General features: G+C 36.0%; 1 protein-coding gene across 1 annotated transcript in view; it reads right to left on the bottom strand.

Moving 5' to 3' along the window:
• Positions 1-21,196, bottom strand: part of LOC143243822 (melatonin receptor pdcr-1-like) — a 33,395-nt gene that overhangs the window by 11,134 nt on the left and 1,065 nt on the right. The window contains exon 2 of the mRNA XM_076487502.1: positions 3,952-4,990. Within this exon, the coding sequence (XP_076343617.1) occupies positions 3,955-4,926 (972 nt within the window). The 5' untranslated portion in view covers positions 4,927-4,990 and the 3' untranslated portion in view covers positions 3,952-3,954. The remainder of the gene's footprint in view (positions 1-3,951; positions 4,991-21,196) is intronic.

The following is a 21,196-nucleotide window of genomic DNA, read 5'->3' as shown; positions in this document are numbered from 1 at the left end:
ACAAGATAATTAAGAAAGATGTCGCCCTTGTAGAGTTTGTTTGTTTTGTTTTTGAATTTCGCGCAAAGCTGCACAAGGGCTATCTGCGCTAACCGTCCCTAATTTAGCAGTGTAAGACTAGAGGGAAGGCAACTAGTCATCGCCACCCACCCCAACTCTTGGGCTGCTCTTTTACCAACGAACAGTGGGATTGAACGTCACATTATAACGCCTCCACGGCTGAAAAGCGAGCATGTTTGGTGCAAAGGGGATTCGAACCCGCGACCTTCAGATTACGAGTCGAACGCCTTAACCCGCCAGGCCATGCTGGCCCTCCTTGTAAAGTAATACACAAGATAGCTAATAAGGATCTTGCCTTTGTAAACTGTAAGAAAACCTCTTTCCAATGACAGATAAAAGCTTATTGAAACGACGAAGATGTTTGGCTAAAATTAAATGGCAGAGACAAGAAATTCATTGCTTTTAGTAATACAGCACAGAGGAATTTAAAATAAAGTGTTTCGCTTGGTTTTTTTTTTTCTGGTTCTTTGCTGGTTTCTACTATAATAAAATGCACTCTGCATGAAACTGAATTCTAATTAGCATCCGGACAATGTAATAAAGGCTTCGCTAGGCACTGGCACACGAGATCCGTGCCCCAGTTCTGTTTGAAAGGGCCTCGAATACCTAGTTGATGTCTTGAGAAATCAGAACAGAAAATCATAATTGATGTTATACTGAAACCTTCTGCGCCCATAATTTTTTTAGGCACCTAGCGATGGCTTTGGAACATAGGATTAAAAAATCTTGCAAGATAAGATTGTTGCACAATACTGAACTTCGAATGAGTTTTTAAAAAGAAAATTCTGATGTTGGCCAATAGTGTATAACAATTGTCATCAGAACAAGCATACTCAAGAACTGAGAATACAGCTCTAAAGGGATCTGGATCATTTAAACATACAGATCCAAAGGGAATCGGATCATCCTTGTTTGATCAACATTTAACAATGGTCTATTACAATCTTTAATGGTTTGTTTCCTTAAAGGGATAAAAATCATTCAAAATAATAATACTAAATTCATTATTATAAATATTCACCCTATGTGTCCAATAGTTTGATTTTTATTTAAAGCGCCCTCTTTGGGCAATTTTACCTCATAGTCGTACATTCGTTCTTATTGTCACATCTTTCTTTCTTCTGGTTAACTTTATCTTTCTCTCGGGCATTTAGGAAATATATATATAAAGCTACACACACATATATATTTATATATATATTCCTATCAAGAACTTTTTGCTTCAATTTTTTTAAAATATGTACAGGCAAGTTTCTGACCCAGTGAATAAGCACATTAGGTCACTGAGGACCAGAGATCGTAAGTCCAACAAACAACTGAAGACAGATTTTCCAGACTTGTTACTTCTCTCTAGGTCAGATCATTTATATGATGTCTTCTTTTCTGGCATATTTCTTGTTAAAAATCTCACCATTACCTTCTTCCTATCTATCATTTCTTCCAGTGTATCTGTTTTTAAGAATCTAACCTTTACCTCCTTTTTATCTGTTCTATTTTTTTGTAAATTACATACGAGCTATGGTGATTCAACTTCTGGAAGTATAGGATTCTTTCGTTAACTAACACAGGTACTATCTTTTAGTTTGTCATTTGTGGTACAGTGATAACCAAAACTGCGTAGAGAGAAAAAAAAGTCCCTAGGAATAACGTTTTATCAGATGATATAGTAAGCCTCACCAAATATAAACAGACCCGAAGTTTGCCGTAGTCATCAGCTCGCGTGAATGGAGTCTCTTTAATGCGATATCCAATACCTGACATAAATCAATGTTGAAAAATTGATTGCCATGAGGGGGCTTATAGCAAACAGTCAAAACGTAAGCTGTTCAAAACTCTCCTGCGTCAGAGAAATCAGAATTCCCGTGAGGGCTCAGATTACAACGTTTATTCCCGGAGCTAATCCTTCGTCCCGATAGAAACGTTTTTTTGTTTTCTGAAATTCCTTTGAACGTCACTTTAACGCTAGCCACTTTTCATCATTTGTAACCCGAGAAACCGAAATAACGTCTTAGACAACTTGGGCTACAATAACGGATTCAAACTTTGGGCTTGAATAACTATGCGCTGAGTCACGTCATAACTAATATTACTGATTAATGAAGTATCATCAAAATAATTTCCTTATTTTATATACCGCCCTCTAACGGGTTTAATAGAACGATAAATCTTTATCTCCATGACAACTGTAATATGTATATATATATATATATATTGACTAACTATGTTATAAACGAAGTTCTTACTATTGAGAAACCTGTCAGAAAATAAGACAATCCAATACCATGAACTCCAGTTTATAAGTACGAGTTTAACGGAAAGAAACCAATGTTTCGGGTACTAAATCTGATGGTGTTTAATGTTTGTTGAGCCACACAATGGGTTATGTGTGTTATGCGCATCATGACTGTTAAAACCAGGTTCCAAGGACCTTTTTTGAAAATCGCAGATGTACCACTGTGCCACTAGGAGGATAGTTTGACAGTCTAGAAATGTGTTGCTTATTCGTGGCATCTGGAGAAGTACCTTTTAACCGATGCTGTAACCTCGTATTAAATAAAACAAAAATCACAGAATAGCATTATACATCTGTAACACAAATAATATGTAAAGTATGTTGTAAATAAAAGTGTACGTTACTCCCGATAAATTATTGGCATTACGTTAGAACTCAAGCTTCGTGTTCAGTAGTTATTCCTAATAAATTATTGGCCTTATGTTCAGGCCCAAGACTCATATCCTCAGTTGTTATTTTTTTCCCCGTTTCTCGAATCAATGCCCCATGAATGAGACATGGGGAGTTCGAAAAGATTTTATTTCAATTTTTGTTTTCCTCGTTAAGTCCATAACTTAGGATAGACGACTATTATTATCTTAACAGACATATTCCTGTCGATATAAAATATTTATCTTCATTCAAATAGAACGATAACAACACCTATATACATGTTGGTTTTTACTTCAACAATATTTAAGACATTATCAGTTAACCTGCACTAAAACTATCAACAATATATAACACATTATTAGTTAACCTGTACTAAAACTATCAACAATATTTAACACATTATTAGTTAACCTGTACTAAAACTATCAACAATATTTAAGACATTATTAGTTAACCTGTACTAAAACTGTCAACAATATTTAAGACATCTAATTTTAACCTGTCTGTCACAATCTAACTTTATTATTGTTTTAAAAGTTTGGCCAATGAATAATGATTAGAACATTTAAATTTAATATATATAATAAATCTCCTTTTCACATACTCACGCTTTCAGCCATGGGGGCGTTATAATGTGACGCTCGATCCCACTATTCGTTGGTAAAAGAGTAGCCCAAGAATTGGCGGTGGGTGGTGATGACTAACTGCCTTTCCTCTAGTTTTATATTGCTAAATTGGGACGGCTACGCAGATAGCCCTCGGGTAGCTTTGCGCGAAATTTAGAAGAAAACAAACCAATAATTTTCACAAGTGTGATTTATGAACTAAGATCCGTGCCTTGGGCAAATTGCTTTAACGTGTTGAGTTTATTTCGATGGGGTTCGTTATATATGTACTTTATCGTGCTTGCAAGAAATTTGTTCGTTAACAAAACCAGTTCTGCTGTAACTCTTGTAAAGTCTGTTTTACAGATGAGTTTTAACCCATCACCCTGAATGCGGTCCCCGTCCTCACAAAATACAAGTTTTACACTTAAAAACACAGTCACAGTTGAATACTTGCCAACTAGCTCTTGAAGACTTTGGTAGAATCAAAATGATATTTATTATTACCAGTTTTTGTTTGTTTTTTATTGAAAGTATAACATCAACTATCCTTTTTTTAAATTAATCATATTATGCTTCCTAGTGGTTCAGATGTAACAATAGCATTTAAGTGAATCTTACCATTTAGACGATCAACTGAGGTCGAGCCTTCCAGCGACAGCACAGGGACGCACATAGCAACTTCAGACTACACCGAAACTTGGGGCTCATCAAGGTATATATGATGGATTTCCAGATGCTGTTAAGAACCCCCAGCCACAGCAGGCAGAAGTGCAAATAGTGGGATGTCACGGGCTCTGTTGCCACCTGTTCGTAGATTCGGAGAGAGAACCACGGAATCCAAGAAATTGCAAACACCAGGATCAGGACCAAGGCCATCATATGGTCTGGATTGGAGAGATTCTCGCTCATGGCCGTGGCGTACTCCTTTTCTTCTTCACTCATGCTCTGCCTCATTTTGTGCATGGTGGAGAAGATGTAGAAGTAAGTGTAGGCAATGGTGGTGATGCTAGGCACCAGCACAAGCACTGCCAACGTTGTGCTGTATGGTAACATATTACTGAGCTCAAGTAGACAAACAAGTCCATCGCGATAGAAGAGACCTTTGGGTAATCCTAGAAGCGGCGGACAACACAGAAAGATGGATGTTAGCCAAGTAAACACCATCCAACATTGGCATCGTGTCTTTGTCTGGATGGTGTCGTAGCGAAGGGGTTTTCGAATGGCCAGGTATCGATCCACGGCGATCCACATGAAAGTGTAGGTGGTCACACTCCACAATGTCAATTCCACGAAGCCAGTTACCCTGCACAAAAAATCTCCGTATATCCACTCTCTCATGATAGCCGGATACACGGACAATGGGATGATCAAAACCCCACAGAGAAGGTCGGCAGTAATCAGAGACAGAATATAGTAATCCATGGCTTCTTTCTGGGCAGGTGAGGTCAGTATAGTGGCCAGAGCCATCACGTTGGATCCAATCACCAACAGACATACAAGCAAGATGACCACCGCCTCAATAATTCGGCCAGCTGTTATCACAGACTCCTCGTTACTCAGTTCAATAGCATCATCTTCTGACCTCACAATCATGGTAGTGACCACTTAATCGGAACTATACAGACTGGACGGTAGGGATGTCAGTAATAGGATCATGCTAGAAGAAAACAATTATGAGTAACTGAAAGAAAAGAAGAATCCCTGATAAAAGAAATACACTAAAAAACTAACCGTTTAAAAATTTAGAATATGTCGGTTTTTTTATTTTCCTTTTGATATTTGATAAGATTCATTTTTCAAAGTCTAAGATTCCCACATGTGCTTAAAACGTATTAATCGTTAACAGAATAAAAACTGATAAAGTTTTTCTTTTGGTTTGCGCAAAGCCACACAGTTTGTTCTTTGTGCTTTGTCCACTGTGAGGAATTGTACCCTAAACTTTAGTTCTCAGTTACGTAAACTTGCTGTTTCTCCACTGAAGAGTGTGTGTATGTTGTTAATAACGTAATAATAATAAAAAAACCCGATAAAAATCACATTACTTATGTTGATGTTTAATTTGATAATATAAGAAATAAATTCAAAATTAACAGTAGGGTTAATAATATCCCTGTTTCGATTCCTATTAGTACATAGAACAGTCCATTATGTAACTTCACAACTATCAACATCTATATGTAGTTTAAGGTTGTTGTTGTTGTTTTGAATTAAGCACAAAGCTACACAACAGGCTATCTGTGCTCTGCCCACCACGGGTATCGAAATCCGTTTTTTAGTATTGTAAGTCCACAGACATACCACTGAGACACTGGGGGGCATAGTTTAAGGAAAAGAAACATCTGTTGTAGTTCTGGTTCTTCTGAAATAGTGGCGTCACCATTAATCTCCATACACCAGTGATACATCGGTTACTTGTTATAGGAAAGTAGAATTTAGTTTTCATGGTATACATTTAAAATGAAGTAATTTCGAACAATACAATAATTGTGTTTTGCGTTAAGTTAACAACACAAAAACGAAGGGGTGATTAGGCTTAACGAAGTAGTTGATATTTAGAATTGCAAAATAAAAAATTAAAGACCTTTATTAACCCGTATTGAGGCACGGGTTGGCTCTGTGTTACAGAGCTGGATTACGGAGCTGTCGACCAACGTTCGAATCCAAGAAATACCACAAAATATCTCTCGCAATTTAAGCTGTGCGTGCGTTATAAGAGTAACAGTCAATCTCTTAGCGTGAGTGGTGAAGTGTCCAATACCAGAGACGATTTCTCGCAATTTATGGTGTTCGTGCGTTATAAGAGTAACAGTCAATCTTTTGAGTAGAGGGTGTGTGTTATTGACTGGTTTCACTTTGTCTGGCCAACAGTTGTACCGATAGGTAGTTTTGAAATAGATATCATACATTCTCATGTAAAGACTTGTGTGAAATATTGACAAAACTGACTGTTGCTCTGTTATTACAGAGTAGTAATCAAAAATGTTTAAAAATGTTAAGAGAAACAAACTGAACCAAAAGTCATTACTTAATATTTCAACCTTGCTCACCAAACTGTCCCAAGTGATACTGTATGTTGCTCTTGAGTTCTGACATAGAGAGCACTGAAATCTGACGATGTATATGGAGAGAGAAACATATATATATATAGAGAGAGAAATATAAAAAGTAATACAGATATATAGAAAAAATACAATATATATATATTTATATACAGTGACAAATATGAAAAGTAATATATGGAGAAAGTGTGTTTAGTTTGAATTTTGTGCAAAGATACATGAGGACTGGCCGTCCTTAATTTAGGAATGAAAGACTAGGGGAAAGAGAGACAGTCATCACCACCCACCGCCAGTTCATGAGCTACTCTTTTATCAACGAATAGTGGGATTAATTGTCACATTATACGCCCCCATGGCTGTATGGGCGAGAATATTTGTTCGGACGGCGATTCAAATCCACAAGTTGCGAGTCTCAGATTGGGAGTCGAGCGCCACAGCCACCAGGCCATGCCGGGGCCCGCCTCTGTATAGTAGGACTTGCTTTAGTTTCTTTGGTTCAAGATCCATTATATCTCTTATAATTCATACGAGAACTTACTTGTTTTAGAACAAGGCAAAACAACAAACTATCTGCACTCTGTCCACCAGGTGGGATCGAACCCCGGATATTAATGCTGTAAACCGATATAGAAGAGCTACCTTAAATAAAGTATAAAACAAACATTTTTTCGATTCGTTTCTTATTTTTTAATTACGGAAACATCTTTAAAGACTGAACTCAAACGTTCGTCATATACTAAGAATTTGTACCACAGAACTAAACAGTAACCGTCACCAGGCGGTGCGAAGAACGTGGAGCAAAACTGTTAGAATTCCAACCCAAAATTCTGCTACAAATGAAATTTCACGTTTCAGAGGCCGCTTTCTTTGTACTAAAATTTAATAAAGCCAGTCAAGTCATCTTCGATTATTAATGAATGTTGATAGACTGGAGTTTGTGATTAATGAAACTGAATGAAAGAGAAAGTTTTAAGTTAAGTTTCAACAGCAACTAAACTGTTCTCTCTATAAACTAATTAATCGTGAATCTAAAGATAATTAATTAAACATGAGTGTCGGCAACAGACGTAAACGAAGATTGCTGTTTAGCACATGACATTTCGATAAAATCGAAGGATGAATAATAATTTATAAGACAACAATATCCAGAACTTATACAATGGTGTATAACACAACAATATCCAGTACTTATACAACAATTTATCAAATATCAATATCTAATACTTATATATGTATATATAATAGTGCTGTCTCTTGTATGTCCATGTAATTACTTCGCAGGGTGTGGATGGATCTCCACCAAAATTGATCTGAAGGTTCATTAGGTTCATGCTAATGCTTCGCAGGGTGGGAATGGATCTCCACCAAAATTGATCTGAAGGTTCATTAGGTTCATGCTAATGCTTCGCAGGGTGTGGATGGGTATTCATCAAAATTTGTGTGGAGATTTATTATATCCATGTAACTACTTTGCAGGGTGTCGATGGATCTTCACCAAAATTGGTGTGGAGGTTCAATGGGTCCATGTGGCGTGTACATACAATTTCTTTCATACTTGCATTTTGTGTTTTACAGCTTTTTGTGTGTGTTTTTACCACTACTTCATCTCCTGTGACTAAATCTTCACCAGATATGGTATGGAGGTTCATGATGAGATAAGTACAAATCTACGGCTTCACATTTCGTGTCTTGCAGTTTTTATGAGTTTTTTTGTGTGTGTTTTTTATAGAATTACGTAAAGCAGCAGCAGATTTCTATGTTCTAAGATAAACTTTTAATAATAATTACGAATTTATACAACTTACGTCAAGGAAACAAATACTCCAACCACTAGATAATAGTTTATAAGACAACAATATCCAGTTATTATATAATAGGTAATGACACAACAATATCCAGTTATTATATAACAGGTAATGACACAACAATATCCAGTTATTATATAATACTGTATAATACAACAATATCCAGTACGTATAAATAGGTTATAGCACAACAATATTCAGTACTTATATAAAAAAGTATTAGGATTTGTTTGTTTTGAATTTCGCGCAAAGCTACTGGAGGGCTATCTGCACTAGCTGTCTCTAATTTAGCAGTGTAAGACTAGAGCAGGGGTCACCAAACTTTTTCACAGGGGACCAGATTACCTGGGGAATGAGAAACATGGGCCACATGATCATTATGTTCAATACTCATAAGCTAAAACGAAAGCTCTTTGTAAGAGACTTAGCACTAAGTTTAGGATGCCACATTAGCCTTGTGGGAGTAGCATGCAATACACACATATAATAAAAAACAAACAGAAATACAACCAACATTTTTATTTACCAAAAGATTATCAAAGAAGGTGACATTAGCAAAAACAATTGTCACATCGCATATAGTGAGTCAATATCTGAATTACACTGAGCCACAAAAAAGTTAGTGAGATTTATGAAATTGGCGTTTGGCTTTCAAAATATCTTCAATGTTCGGTTTTGAATTGCTGCATCCAATCATTAGAATTGCTTTCAAATGTTCATCAGTCAACCTTGATCGATGTACCGACTTCACATACTTCATTTTTGAAAATGTTTGTTTACAGACATAAGTTGTTCCGAACATTGATGCCATGCCAGATGCAAACTGCTTCAGCTTTGGAAAATCATCTTCAGGTATGCAGCTGTCAAATTCAATAAGTTGCCCCTCTCTGTGTTTTGCTTTCAACCAGTCATTTCCTTGCAAATCGATGACACAATCGAAAGGATTCTGAAAAAGGAGAATGTCACTTTCGATTCTGTCGAGATCCGGAAATATCTAAAAATGTTTATTTAAATCACCAATAATCTTTTTCTGAAACTCCAGGTTGACATCTTCTGTGATTCCAGCATGAAACTCATTGAAATACTGAAAATGAGAGAGGTTTCCTCCTTCCAAATGTGCTTCAAACAATGACAGCTTTCTCCGAAATCCTTTAATGATTCTATAGAGATCACAGACAAGGTTATTCTTCCCCTGAAGTTTCAAGTTAAATTCATTCATGTGGGATGTGATGTCAACCAAACATGACAGCTTTGACAACCAGGTTGGATCCGACAGAAGTGGATCGATCGGCTCTATATTTCTCGATAAGAAATATATCTATTTCTCTTCTCAGCTTATAAAAACGAGACAAGACTTTACCGCAGCTGAGCCACCTCACTGCCGTGTGATAAGGTAAGTCACAGAAATCCGAATCAATTTCTTCAAGAAACACCTTGAACTGGCGATGATTAAGTGCATGACCCCAAATGAAGTTCACTGCAGAAATTACTGGTTTCAGTACGCAAGAAATATCTGAGTCGTTTTCACAGAGTGCTTGCTGACGTATGATGCAGTGTATGAACAGAGCGCTTGGGAGTTGAAGATCTTCCAACTTTTTCCTGATCAGCCCCCATCAACTGTTACAACTCTAAGTTGATTCCACTGAAGGTTATAGTCTTACAAAGTTTTATGCCCTTCCATGAAAATGTCTTATCCAGTTGTTCTTTCGTGCATGCTGCAAATTGATGCCAACTCTTCCGTGATCTGAAAGTCCAAATTAACTCCACGAATGAACACAAGAAGTTGTGACGTGCTCGAGAGATCGGTAGACTCATCCAGTGCCAAAGAATACCATAGGAAGTTTCTAGCTTTTTGGCGTATCTGTAATGCGATGTTCTCTCCAAGTTCTTCTGCTCTCCGTACAACTGAAGTTGCTGAAAGTCTGATACTTTCAGAGAAATTGTCTTTTTCAGGACACAGTTCATTTGCTGCTTCCATCATACACTCTTTGATGAAGTTGCCGTCAGTAAAAGGTTTTCCTCGCTCCGCCATCCTATGCACTATATTGTAACTTGTACGAGTGACAGATTTATTTTCAGCAAACTTTCTCGTAAAGAGAGTATTTTGAGATTCAAAAACATGTTTCACGGATTCAAATTTCTCAGAACGGAACTTTCCTAAAAATTTCAAATATGTTGATAAATATTTTGTTTTATAGTGACGCCGAAGATTGTACTCTTTCAAAACGGCAACACTTTCGGTGCATATCACACAAGTAACTGTCTGGTTTTTTGTTTCCATAAAGAAGTACTTTTCTCCCCATTCTTCATTGAAAGCACGACACTCAGAGTCCACTTTTCTTGTTTTAAAAGCAGCCATAACGATGGGTGAAAAACAACAGGATCTGAAAATGAAAAACACAGAACGCTGTGAGAAAAGTATTGTACTGGTCCAAGAACACACAAACAAAATATATTGAAACGTACGTTTGCCACGACACTTACCTAAGAACGAGTTACGAAAAGCGCATAACCTGACTACTAAGAGAAATGAGCTTGCCGAAGCGGTAACTCTAGGCCGCTAAATTTACAAGACGAGTCGATAGGACGAGAGTTACGTCTGTACTTGTTTTCGAAATCCTAATGTTTTCATAGATACGTGCCTCGATATGAATAAACGGGCAGCAAGGACGAAAGAGGAATTTTCCTATTGGTTAAAAATGCTCGTGGCAGCCTTGTTTCTTTTTATCATAACGTCTTGTGTTTGCCAGCCTAAAGCGACCATCGATGTGATTTATTTTGTTATGACAGTCGGACATTTGATGAAATGTCACTTTTTATTTCCAAGCGGCTAGCTGCTGGCGGGCCGGACAAAGTGATCTCGAGGGCCGTAGTTTGGTGACCCCTGGACTAGAGGAAAGACAGCTAGTCATCACCACCCATCGCCAATTCTTGGGCTACTCTTTTACCAACAAATAGTGTGATTGACCGTTACATTATAACCCTCCCAAGGCTGAAAAGGCGAGCATGTTTGGTGCGGCGGGGATTCGAACCCGCGACCCTCAGATTACGAGTCGAACGCCTTAACCCACCTGACCATGCCGGGCCTCTGGTTATGAGGCCATATTGTAGCGAAAATGACACGAGCTGTATAATCAATTCTATAAGCAAATTGAAACACGTTTTATGTTCATAGGTAAAATGAAACGAAAAGACTGATACGGTGAATTAAGAAATTTCAAAAGTCTTTGCTTTTGAGGAGAAAAACTCTTGCATATTTTGTAATAATAAATAATAGTATATTAACCTCAATACGTTTGAACCTTCAGTCTGGCAGGAATTACAGCCAGGGTTAAAGAACGTGTCATAAATTAGTCTTACCAAGCTAGAAATGTAGTATATTTGACCCTTAAATGTTTCAATGTTTTATCTTACTATACATCTTATTTTGTTTGTTGTTAAGCACTAAGCACAACGGACTAATTGGACAAACTATGCCGACTGGAGAGATCGAATTCCGGTTTCAGATTTATGGTAAACTCTTTAACCCAAAGTCCTTTATAGCAGGTTTGTTTCACTGACGCTAGATGGCTTTAGTGAATTATTATCCCACTTTAAACGTAAAAATATAGTAATTTGTGCTTGCGATCTTTATGTGCACAGCTTAAAACTTTATTTTTTCTTCTGTATAGGGTGAGCGTGGTCCAGTTATTAACATTTTGGTCTGCGGATCCGAAGGTCTAAGTTTCGATACTATGAAATAGATATAAAAGTGATAATGAATTGTATTATTCACTGTAAGAATTGTTTTGGTTTGACTGTTTCTATTTATCGGGTACGGGTAGTCAACCACCATTCATTTAAACCGTGAGGTTTGACTGTCACTTTTATAACACACTTCTGGCGCCAAAGTGCGGAGCTCAATTTTTTTGCAACGGCATGCGAACCATAGATCTTCAAATTTACGGGCATGTTAACCAGTAGCCCTTGGTTCCAGTATATAGGTGAAGAACTGGTGGCAATGGGTCCTGCCGCCCATCAGCTAGTCAGTATTTATAATTATTGACAGCTACACCTAAATCCTCGAGGTTGTCTGACAGCTCATCTCATTTGTGCATAAGGTAAGAAGCTATCAAGTTTACAATATCAGTATTTATGCATGTAGTTAAAAAGCCCCATTCGTAAACGTACTGTAATAACTTTGTAAGCCCTATCATGTAGTAAAACACTTACATGACGAGGCTTAATCATGTTGATAAATACTAGTACAAAGAGCTCATTGTGTTTACGTTAAAATACATTTTAAAAGGGTATTTAAACCAAGCTGTCGCCACATATCCTTTAATAATGTGTTCTGCTTAAAATGAATTATTTTTGACACTGTTTTGACTCGGTACGTGTGAATTGCTTCAAAATAACTCGGAAACGGAAACACGTAATGGTTCATGCTACAGTCAAAGCTTCAATTTTGTTATGTGCTTAGGCCCGGCATGGCCAAGCGCGTAAGGCGCGCCACTCCTAATCCGAGGATCGCGGGTTCGCGGGGGCGTTATAATGTGACGGTCAATCCCACTTTTCGTTGGTAAAAGAGTAGCCCAAGAGTTGGCGGTGGGTGGTGATGACTAGCTGCCTTCCCTCTAGTCTTACACTGCTAAATTAGGGACGGCTAGCACAGATAGCCCTCGAGTAGCTTTGTGCGAAATTCCAAAAAACAAACAAACAAACAAACAATGTTATGTGCTTAAACAGCGATATACACGGTATTCACGAGCGTCAAACTAAGATAAAACACAAGAGGACGGTTCTGTTGAAGATATGTTGGTTTTTCTTGTTTCGTGAATCATCTGTGAAAACATCTAAGACGCTGACTTATTCTACATATATATAACTAACACTTCTGCGAAACGTAAAAGTTTTAAGAAATGCCCAGAGAACCTGAAACCTCAGGCTGCAAGAGTCTGGGAAAAATTACTAAAAGCGTTTAACAGTTGCTATTTCAAGAGAGTAAATATAACGTTAAAGTTAATTACACTAAGAGAATACTCTTTCATTATTCTACTTTCCCACCCCATGAATAAATAATGAAGGAGATGAAATAGGTTTATCATATAGACGTTGAAGGACACTGCGAGAAAACGAAGGAACGATTTTATAAAAGGGTAGAAAGTGTTAAAAATTAACGTTAATAGTATCTTTCTAACTATTCTATTGTATGCAGCTGGTCCTATCGAATAACAACATGCTGAAAAGTAAATATATATCAGTATAGGTTCAAGGAAACTTATACTTAAGGAGGAAAATAAAAAACTGTGGATGGAGTACACGTATATACAGTTTGACAAGAGAGTTACGAGTAATGGATGTCGAAGCCCAATCAGTTTCGACATCAGAGAGAAGGACACGACTTGTGATTACAGCTGGTTAGATCATGTAAGTAATTTACCAAAAATGATTCCCTTTAATTCACTTCGTTTAATAACACGATTTCAAAGCCGATATATGTATTTTTAGTCCACATACTTATCGCACAGGGTAGGTTTTTATTATGTTTTTGTTTCAAAGCATTTTTACAAACGAAGCTTACACATCATGTACTTCACTCTCAATATATTAAACATCTACTGTAATATAACTATAACAGGCTAAGCTGAAAAAATATCACATACGATAAGCATCTACTGTAATATAGCTATAACAGGCTTAGCTGAAAAACTGTCACATACGATAAGCATCTACTGTAATATAGCTAAGACAGGCTTAACGTTAAAACTGTCACAATAAGATAAACATCTACTTTAATATAGCTATGACAGGCTTAACATTAAAACTGTCACAATAAGATAAACATTTGCTGTAATATAGCTATGACAGGCTTAACGTTAAAACTGTCACATACGATAAACATCTACTGTAATATAGCTATGACAGGCTAAGCTGAAAAAATATCACATACGTTAAACATCTACTGTAATATAGCTAAGACAGGCTTAACGTTAAAACTGTCACAATAAGATAAACATCTACTTTAATATAGCTATGACAGGCTTAACATTAAAACTGTCACAATAAGATAAACATTTGCTGTAATATAGCTATGACAGGCTTAACGTTAAAACTGTCACATACGATAAACATCTACTGTAATATAGCTATGACAGGCGTAACATTAAAAGTGTCACAATAAGATAAACATCTACTGTAATATAGCTATGACAGGCTTAATATTAAAAGTGTCACGTATGATAAACATGTACTGTAATATAGCTATGGTAGACTTAACGTTATAACTATCACAATAAGATAAATATCTACTGTAACATAGCTATGACGGGCTTAACGTTAAAACTGACACGTACGATAAACATCTACTGTAATATATCTCTAACAGGCGTCACATTAAAAGTGTCACAATAAGATAAACATCTACTGTAATATAGCTATGACAGACTTAACGTTAAAAGTGTCACATACAATAAACATCTACTGTAATATAGCTATGACAGGCTTAACGTTAAAAGGGTCACAATAAGATAAACATCTACTGTAATATAGCTATAACAGGCTTAACGTAAAACCTGCACGAGGAGATAAACATATATTGTAGTATAGTTATAACATTAAAGAAAGCTTAGCGTAAAAACTCGCAGAGACAGAAATCTATTTTAATATAGTTATGATATTAAAAGGCTCACTGTAAAAACTTTCATAATAAATAAACATACACGGTAATTCGGAAGCATTTGTAACACTTATTACGCTCACTTCAAGCAGCAGCTCAATACGATGTTACGTGTTACATAGTGTTTGAAATTTCAAGTGTTACGTATTATACTTTATTTTGGACGAGTCTCCCGTTTATTATAATACGTATGTTAATGTATTACTATCTCAAGTAACCGGAAATTTGAATTTAGTAGTTAATCAAATGTTAATACGTATAAAATTTATATTATTTGCCAAAAAGATTGATACACACAATTGCCTTTTTAACACAAATGTATTTTAATATACAAACATAAAAACAATACAATATATAATAAGGGTTATTACTAATAATTATTACAAATGATGGTTTATATACAATAGTTTTATAAACTTATAAACTATATTGAGTCTTCTATCTGGTCTAGAACTGAATATTTTATCGACGATCCAGGTCCACGATGAGCGAATTAATTCTGAGTTGATATTGTTACGCCTCGCGTAAGCTAGCTCCCTTGATTGGCCACACACCGCTGATTTTACCGACGAAGATATTTAATGTCCTTCTAGAAATTCTAACGTCCGAAGTAATTCACTGAAGTTGAACGGTTTGCAATGTTCGAAATTTACAAATGTTCCTGGTCAAATTCTGTAGTTTTCAAATTAATAGACGTTTGTCAGAATTATAGGGCCAATGGCATACTGACTGTAGCTTATTAATAATAATCTTTGTGTCTCAGCACGTCGGTTTTTACATAAGAATTAGGCGAGTTTCTCGACGTTTCAACAATATTCTAGCCCGTTTTTGTAAAACAAATTGTTGATTCTCACGCTCAAGAACATTCTACAAGTTTCGAGAACAGGTGGGACTTGCTCAATACTCAGTCAACAACATGCGCAACACGCAAAAAAAAACAACTCTAATGAAACAACCGTAGGTACTAAAATAAACGTATAAACTTGTTAGAGTCTGACGTAATAGAGTAAAAGACTTTGAATGTAACACGTGCAATGTTCTTTAACGTAATACACCAATCATATTCTCACATGCGGAAGATGTTGCTGAAACACCAATACGTTTGTTTTCCTTCAAAATAGTGCGTAAAATATTCACTGTGATTGGTTGGGATTAGCTCACGAGAACTCACGACTCAAAGTAAATTATTATTTTCCCATTTCATTTTAGTCTCAACAGTAATCAGTGAAAGATGTTATTAGAAAAAAGTGCGAAAATATTAGACACTGTTTAGCGCACATAAAAGTTTTTTTTATATAAGTACTAGTAATAAATCAGGAAAATTATATTTATTAGTTGTAGAAATAAACATCAATAAAAGTGTTCAACATTTAATGACGTGAAAGATTAATATTAGCAGAGATCCTTATTTCAATCAACTGAACCTTCACAACGGATGACAAGTAATAAATAATCTTTAAAATAGATACCGTTATAATGCTGAATTATATGACAGACAAGTTTTCATATATTAACAAATATTATTTTTTCTTACAAATATTTTACAGTCAAATTTAAACTGCAATTAAAGTGGAATGTTTTGCCCATAAATATCTAACTGCATACATACGCGTGAAAGTAAAACAGTGTCGAGTCGTCTATGTTTGGAGCAATACTTTAGAATGGGATGATGATACTGAGTTTGGGGCAAACAATTAAAACACAATGTGGACGTTGATAAACAAAAGAGAAACATAATAACAGGAAGTATTCATTAGACGTTTCAGAATATTCAAAATTCCGTAATCATTAATCTGGGATAACCAAACAATATTTGTAATCACAACGCAAGTATATGTACAATCAATTCGAATGTACTAATACAAGAAGAGAAAATGAAAACTGAGTCACAAGTGAGATAGTTAAAATAGATTTAAATCCACCGAAGACTGTGTGTTCTTTAAGGACGAAGTGTGTTTGTGCGTGTGTATCCACCGAGGGGAATCGAACCTCTGATGCTAGCATTATAAGTCCTCAGACTTACCGTTGTCCCAGCGGGGACATATTTAGGAACGAAAGATGAGTTTTTATGTGAAATTATTTTTTTCTAAGACGTTCAGTAACAACTTGAAAGAATTATCTGTTAACACAATACAGACACCCACTATAATCATAGAGTAAATAATAGTCACCATAATCACAGAAGAGATAACAGTTAACTTAACTTGTACAATCTGACTGTAGCTGGTTTTCTACTCTTCACCTCATTGAAGAATATCTTATCTTTCTTCTAAACGCCCATGAAGAGGTAGTTCCACCCTCATCCCACCCAACTATACGAATCAATAGAAGTGAATGAGAAAAACAGAAACCTCTAGTTATTCTATCTTTGCCTTATATAATCTCCATACTACATTCACTGAGAAGGGAACCATTCGGTCTCAGGAATTTGAACGAAAACTCTGGTTCCCACACGTCTTCAGCAGATGCCAACTAGTTTTGTTTTAGAGAACACAAACCTTGGGTTCCCCTTTTCTCAGGTTAACAAAGATGAACCATTAGTGAGCTAACCAACACGTACGTACCTCTAACTGAAAATGTAAACTCGAAACTCAGTCAGCACACTTTATTTTTATCTGTATTCCCATTTACTCCAGTCCTTACCGAAGGGACACAAGAGTTTGTGAGTTTTTTTTTTTTTTTACACGATGACTCAATGACATTTGACAAATACACAGACACGTTTACCAGAACACGTGTATATATTTGATCGTCACGTTTCACTTGCATATTATTTGCACGAGCCTTTCACGACAGCTCAGTATAACTTGTTTAATGTTGATGTGTTTTTTTTTCATAAGTTACTTTATAGGGTGGCGAACATTCATCAACATTGTGACCGATCCTCTCTTGAGAAAATCGATTTGTACGACCTGACCGAAGTCATAGAATATATAATAACTTACAAACTAACTTGTACGACCAGACTGAAGCCATATAATGTACAATAACTCGCAAATTAACTTGTACGATCAGACTGAAGCCATATAATGTACAATAACTCGCAAATTAACTTGTACGATCAGACTGAAGCCATATAATGTACAATAACCCACAAATTAACTTGTACGACCAGACTGAAGCCATATAATATACAATAACCCACAAACTAATTTGTAGAACCAGACTGAAGCCATATAATGTACAATAACCCACAAACTAATTTGTACGACTTATTACAAATGGACGCATCTTAATTAATTATTTCATTGTTAAGACTCAGTTTAATATTTTTTTTTATTTCCTGAAACTAACAACAAGGTAGAAAGAGGGAAAGTGTGAGATATTAGTTTAAATACCACAGGTGAAAGACGGCGAAATTGAATAACACATTAATATGTCACACGCATTGAATATATCAGTAGGAAAATGTCAAAACCGTTTGCTTGAAAAACACAAAGTATAAGAAGCCACTGTCTGTGTATGTGTGGTGGTCTGCCTTTGATAAATTAGGTTACCAGTCTATTATCTGTTATATTATTTTTTGTTAGGATACGAACTCTGGTTGTTCGCCGTTCCTCCAGCTGTTCCAGTTCTGTTATCATCAGTTGTTGCTAGGATACGAGCGCTGATTGTTCGCCGTTCCTCCAGCTGTTCCAGTTCCCTTATCATTAGTTGTTGCTAGGATACAAATCCTGATTGTTCGTAGTTTTTCCAGCTGTTCTAGTACCGTTATCATTAGTTGTTGCTAGGATACGAGCCCTGATTGTTCGCCATTCCTCCAGCTGTTCCAGTTCCCTTTTCATTAGTTGTTGCTAGGATACGAGCTCTGGTTGTTTTCCGTTCCTCCAGCTGTTCTAGTTTTGTTATCATTAGTTGTTGCTAGGATACGAGCTCTGGTTGTTTGCCGCTCCTCCAGCTGTTCTAGTTTCGTTATGATTAATTGTTGCTAGGATACGAGTCCTGATTGTTTGCCGTTTTTCCATCTGTTCCAGTTTCGTTATCATTAGTTCTTGCTAGGATACGAGTCCTGATTGTTTGCCGTTTTTCCATCTGTTCCAGTTTCGTTATCATTAGTTCTTGCTAGGATACGAGTCCTGATTGTTCGCCATTTTTCCAGCTGTTCCAGTTCCGTTATAACCAGTTGTTGCTAGGATACGAGCTCTAATTGTTCCCGTGAATGTATAGAAAGCAAGAGCTGGGAACGTAAGTGTGTATTTCATAGACTCCTCGCGCCTTTCAAGACGTCAAACACATTTATTAATTTCTTTATTAATAAATGAAAATGATGATCTTTTTACTTGTGAACCGGTATTCTATGCCGAGGTCGTGTTTACACAGTAGCTGACGCTTAATTGAACGATAGTTGAAAAGAGTATTTCACGTACAAATCTGTTTAGGGCTGTTCTGCATTACACGGAGATGGATACTCAAATATTCAAAATTTAGAAGTTAAGCACAAATTTGGATTGAGCATGCGTGAGAAGAAACAAGGTTGTATATTACCGGTACAGTTTTTAAACACTGTTTACCAGATTAGTCTCAGCTTATAAAGGTAACTACAGGTGTGCGACTAAAATTAATTCATCCAATTCCATCTTCTCCGAATGTTCTGATATATAATTGAGAATTATCAAGGAAACTGTTTAGCAACGAGTGAGGTATTGATGTAAAAAGTAAATATCAAATAATTGGCATTATATGGCATGAAGACGTAACTGGATGAATTGTAGCTCCCCCTGGTGAAGAAAACTACTAAGAAAAATCAACTAGACGATACCTCATGGCGCATACGTCTGCTTTCTTAAAGCTCTCATGTTAATGTAATGCAAACTTCCTCTCACAGATCTCAGTAAATGTGAAACGGCAAAACACACGAATCAGATGGATAGATCATCTAGGAATACTTGCATATATTATATAAGTAAAAATGTGTCTCGTCAATTGCATGGACCACGTAGTGATTTTCTAACATTTTACCAGGACCATTCTGGTCTTTAGTAGACTAACCACTAGATTTTAGTAGATTAAGGACCACATATTAACTAACAACCAGACTTTAGCATATTAACGACCGTACTTTGGTAGACTAACGGCCAAACTTTAGTAGATTAACGACCAGTCTTTCGTAGAATAACAATCAAATTAATGACTAAACGTTACGAAATGGACGACCAGATTTTAGTAAATTAACAACTAGTCTTTAATAAATTGATCATCTGTCTCTTAGTGGATTATAAACCATGTTTATAGTTAAACGAATGTTGTATGATTTTATATTAAAACTAGTTATTTATGTTTGGTTGTTTGTAGTTAAGTACAAGGCTGCACATCTGCTATTTGTACTCTGCCCACCATGAATATCAAAACCCAGTTATTAGCGCAGACATAAACGAAGGTTTATGTTAAAAATAACCTTGTATGATAGGTTTATATTAAAACTAATCCTGTGTGATAGGTTTATATTAAAACTAATTCTGTATGACAGGTTTATATTGAAACTAATCCTGTATGATAGGTTTATATTAAAATTAATCTTGTATGATAGGTTTATGTTAAAACTAATCCTGTATGATAGGTTTATGTTAAAACTAATCTTGTGTGATAGGTTTATGTTAAAACTAATCTTGTATGATAGCTTTATGTTAAAACTAAGACTGTGCGATAGGTTTATATTAAAACTAATTCTGTACGATAGGTTTATATTAAAACTAATCCTGTATGATAGGTTTATATTAAAACTAATCCTGTATGATAGGTTTATGTTAAAACTAATCTTGTATGATAGGTCTATATTAAAACTAATCCTGTATTATACGTTTATGTTAAAATTAAGTCTGTGTGATAGGTTTATATTAAAACTTAGTTACTGCTTCTCTTGTGTTTGCTGTTGTTATTAGAAACGAACGATTTCACCCAGTAATTCTGGGTTCAGGTCTTTACACTTAGTTTTGTAAGACTGTAACATTACCTTAGAAGATTCCACCAATAACTTGAATGCTATTATTCTGTGATTCTTACCCGTTTCTGCACAAACAATCTGTGACACTTACATGATCCTGCACAAACAACATCATCTGTTTGGGAGCACATTTGAATACAACGTTTCGAAGTGTCAGAACTACATGACAACCTGTTGGAAGAAATATTTTTATATACCTTTTTTATCCTCCTAAACCAGCTTTAAAACATGATCTCGAAGCTTCCAGTTGACAGCTGCTTTTCAGTTAATTGTACAAATCAAGAAGCGTTTGCACAGATATGACTAGATTGAAACAAATATGTTATTCATTGTTCGTGTCTCACTGATTCTTTATTGGCTATAACCAGCTAAAGACCCCAGCTGAATTACAGAGTATCAG

Source organism: Tachypleus tridentatus, chromosome 2, assembly GCF_004210375.1.
Source record: "Tachypleus tridentatus isolate NWPU-2018 chromosome 2, ASM421037v1, whole genome shotgun sequence".
In the NCBI taxonomy this organism is placed as follows: Eukaryota; Metazoa; Arthropoda; class Merostomata; order Xiphosura; family Limulidae; genus Tachypleus; species Tachypleus tridentatus.
Note: the sequence above shows the minus strand (reverse complement) of the source record. Positions and strands in the feature narration are given on the sequence as shown.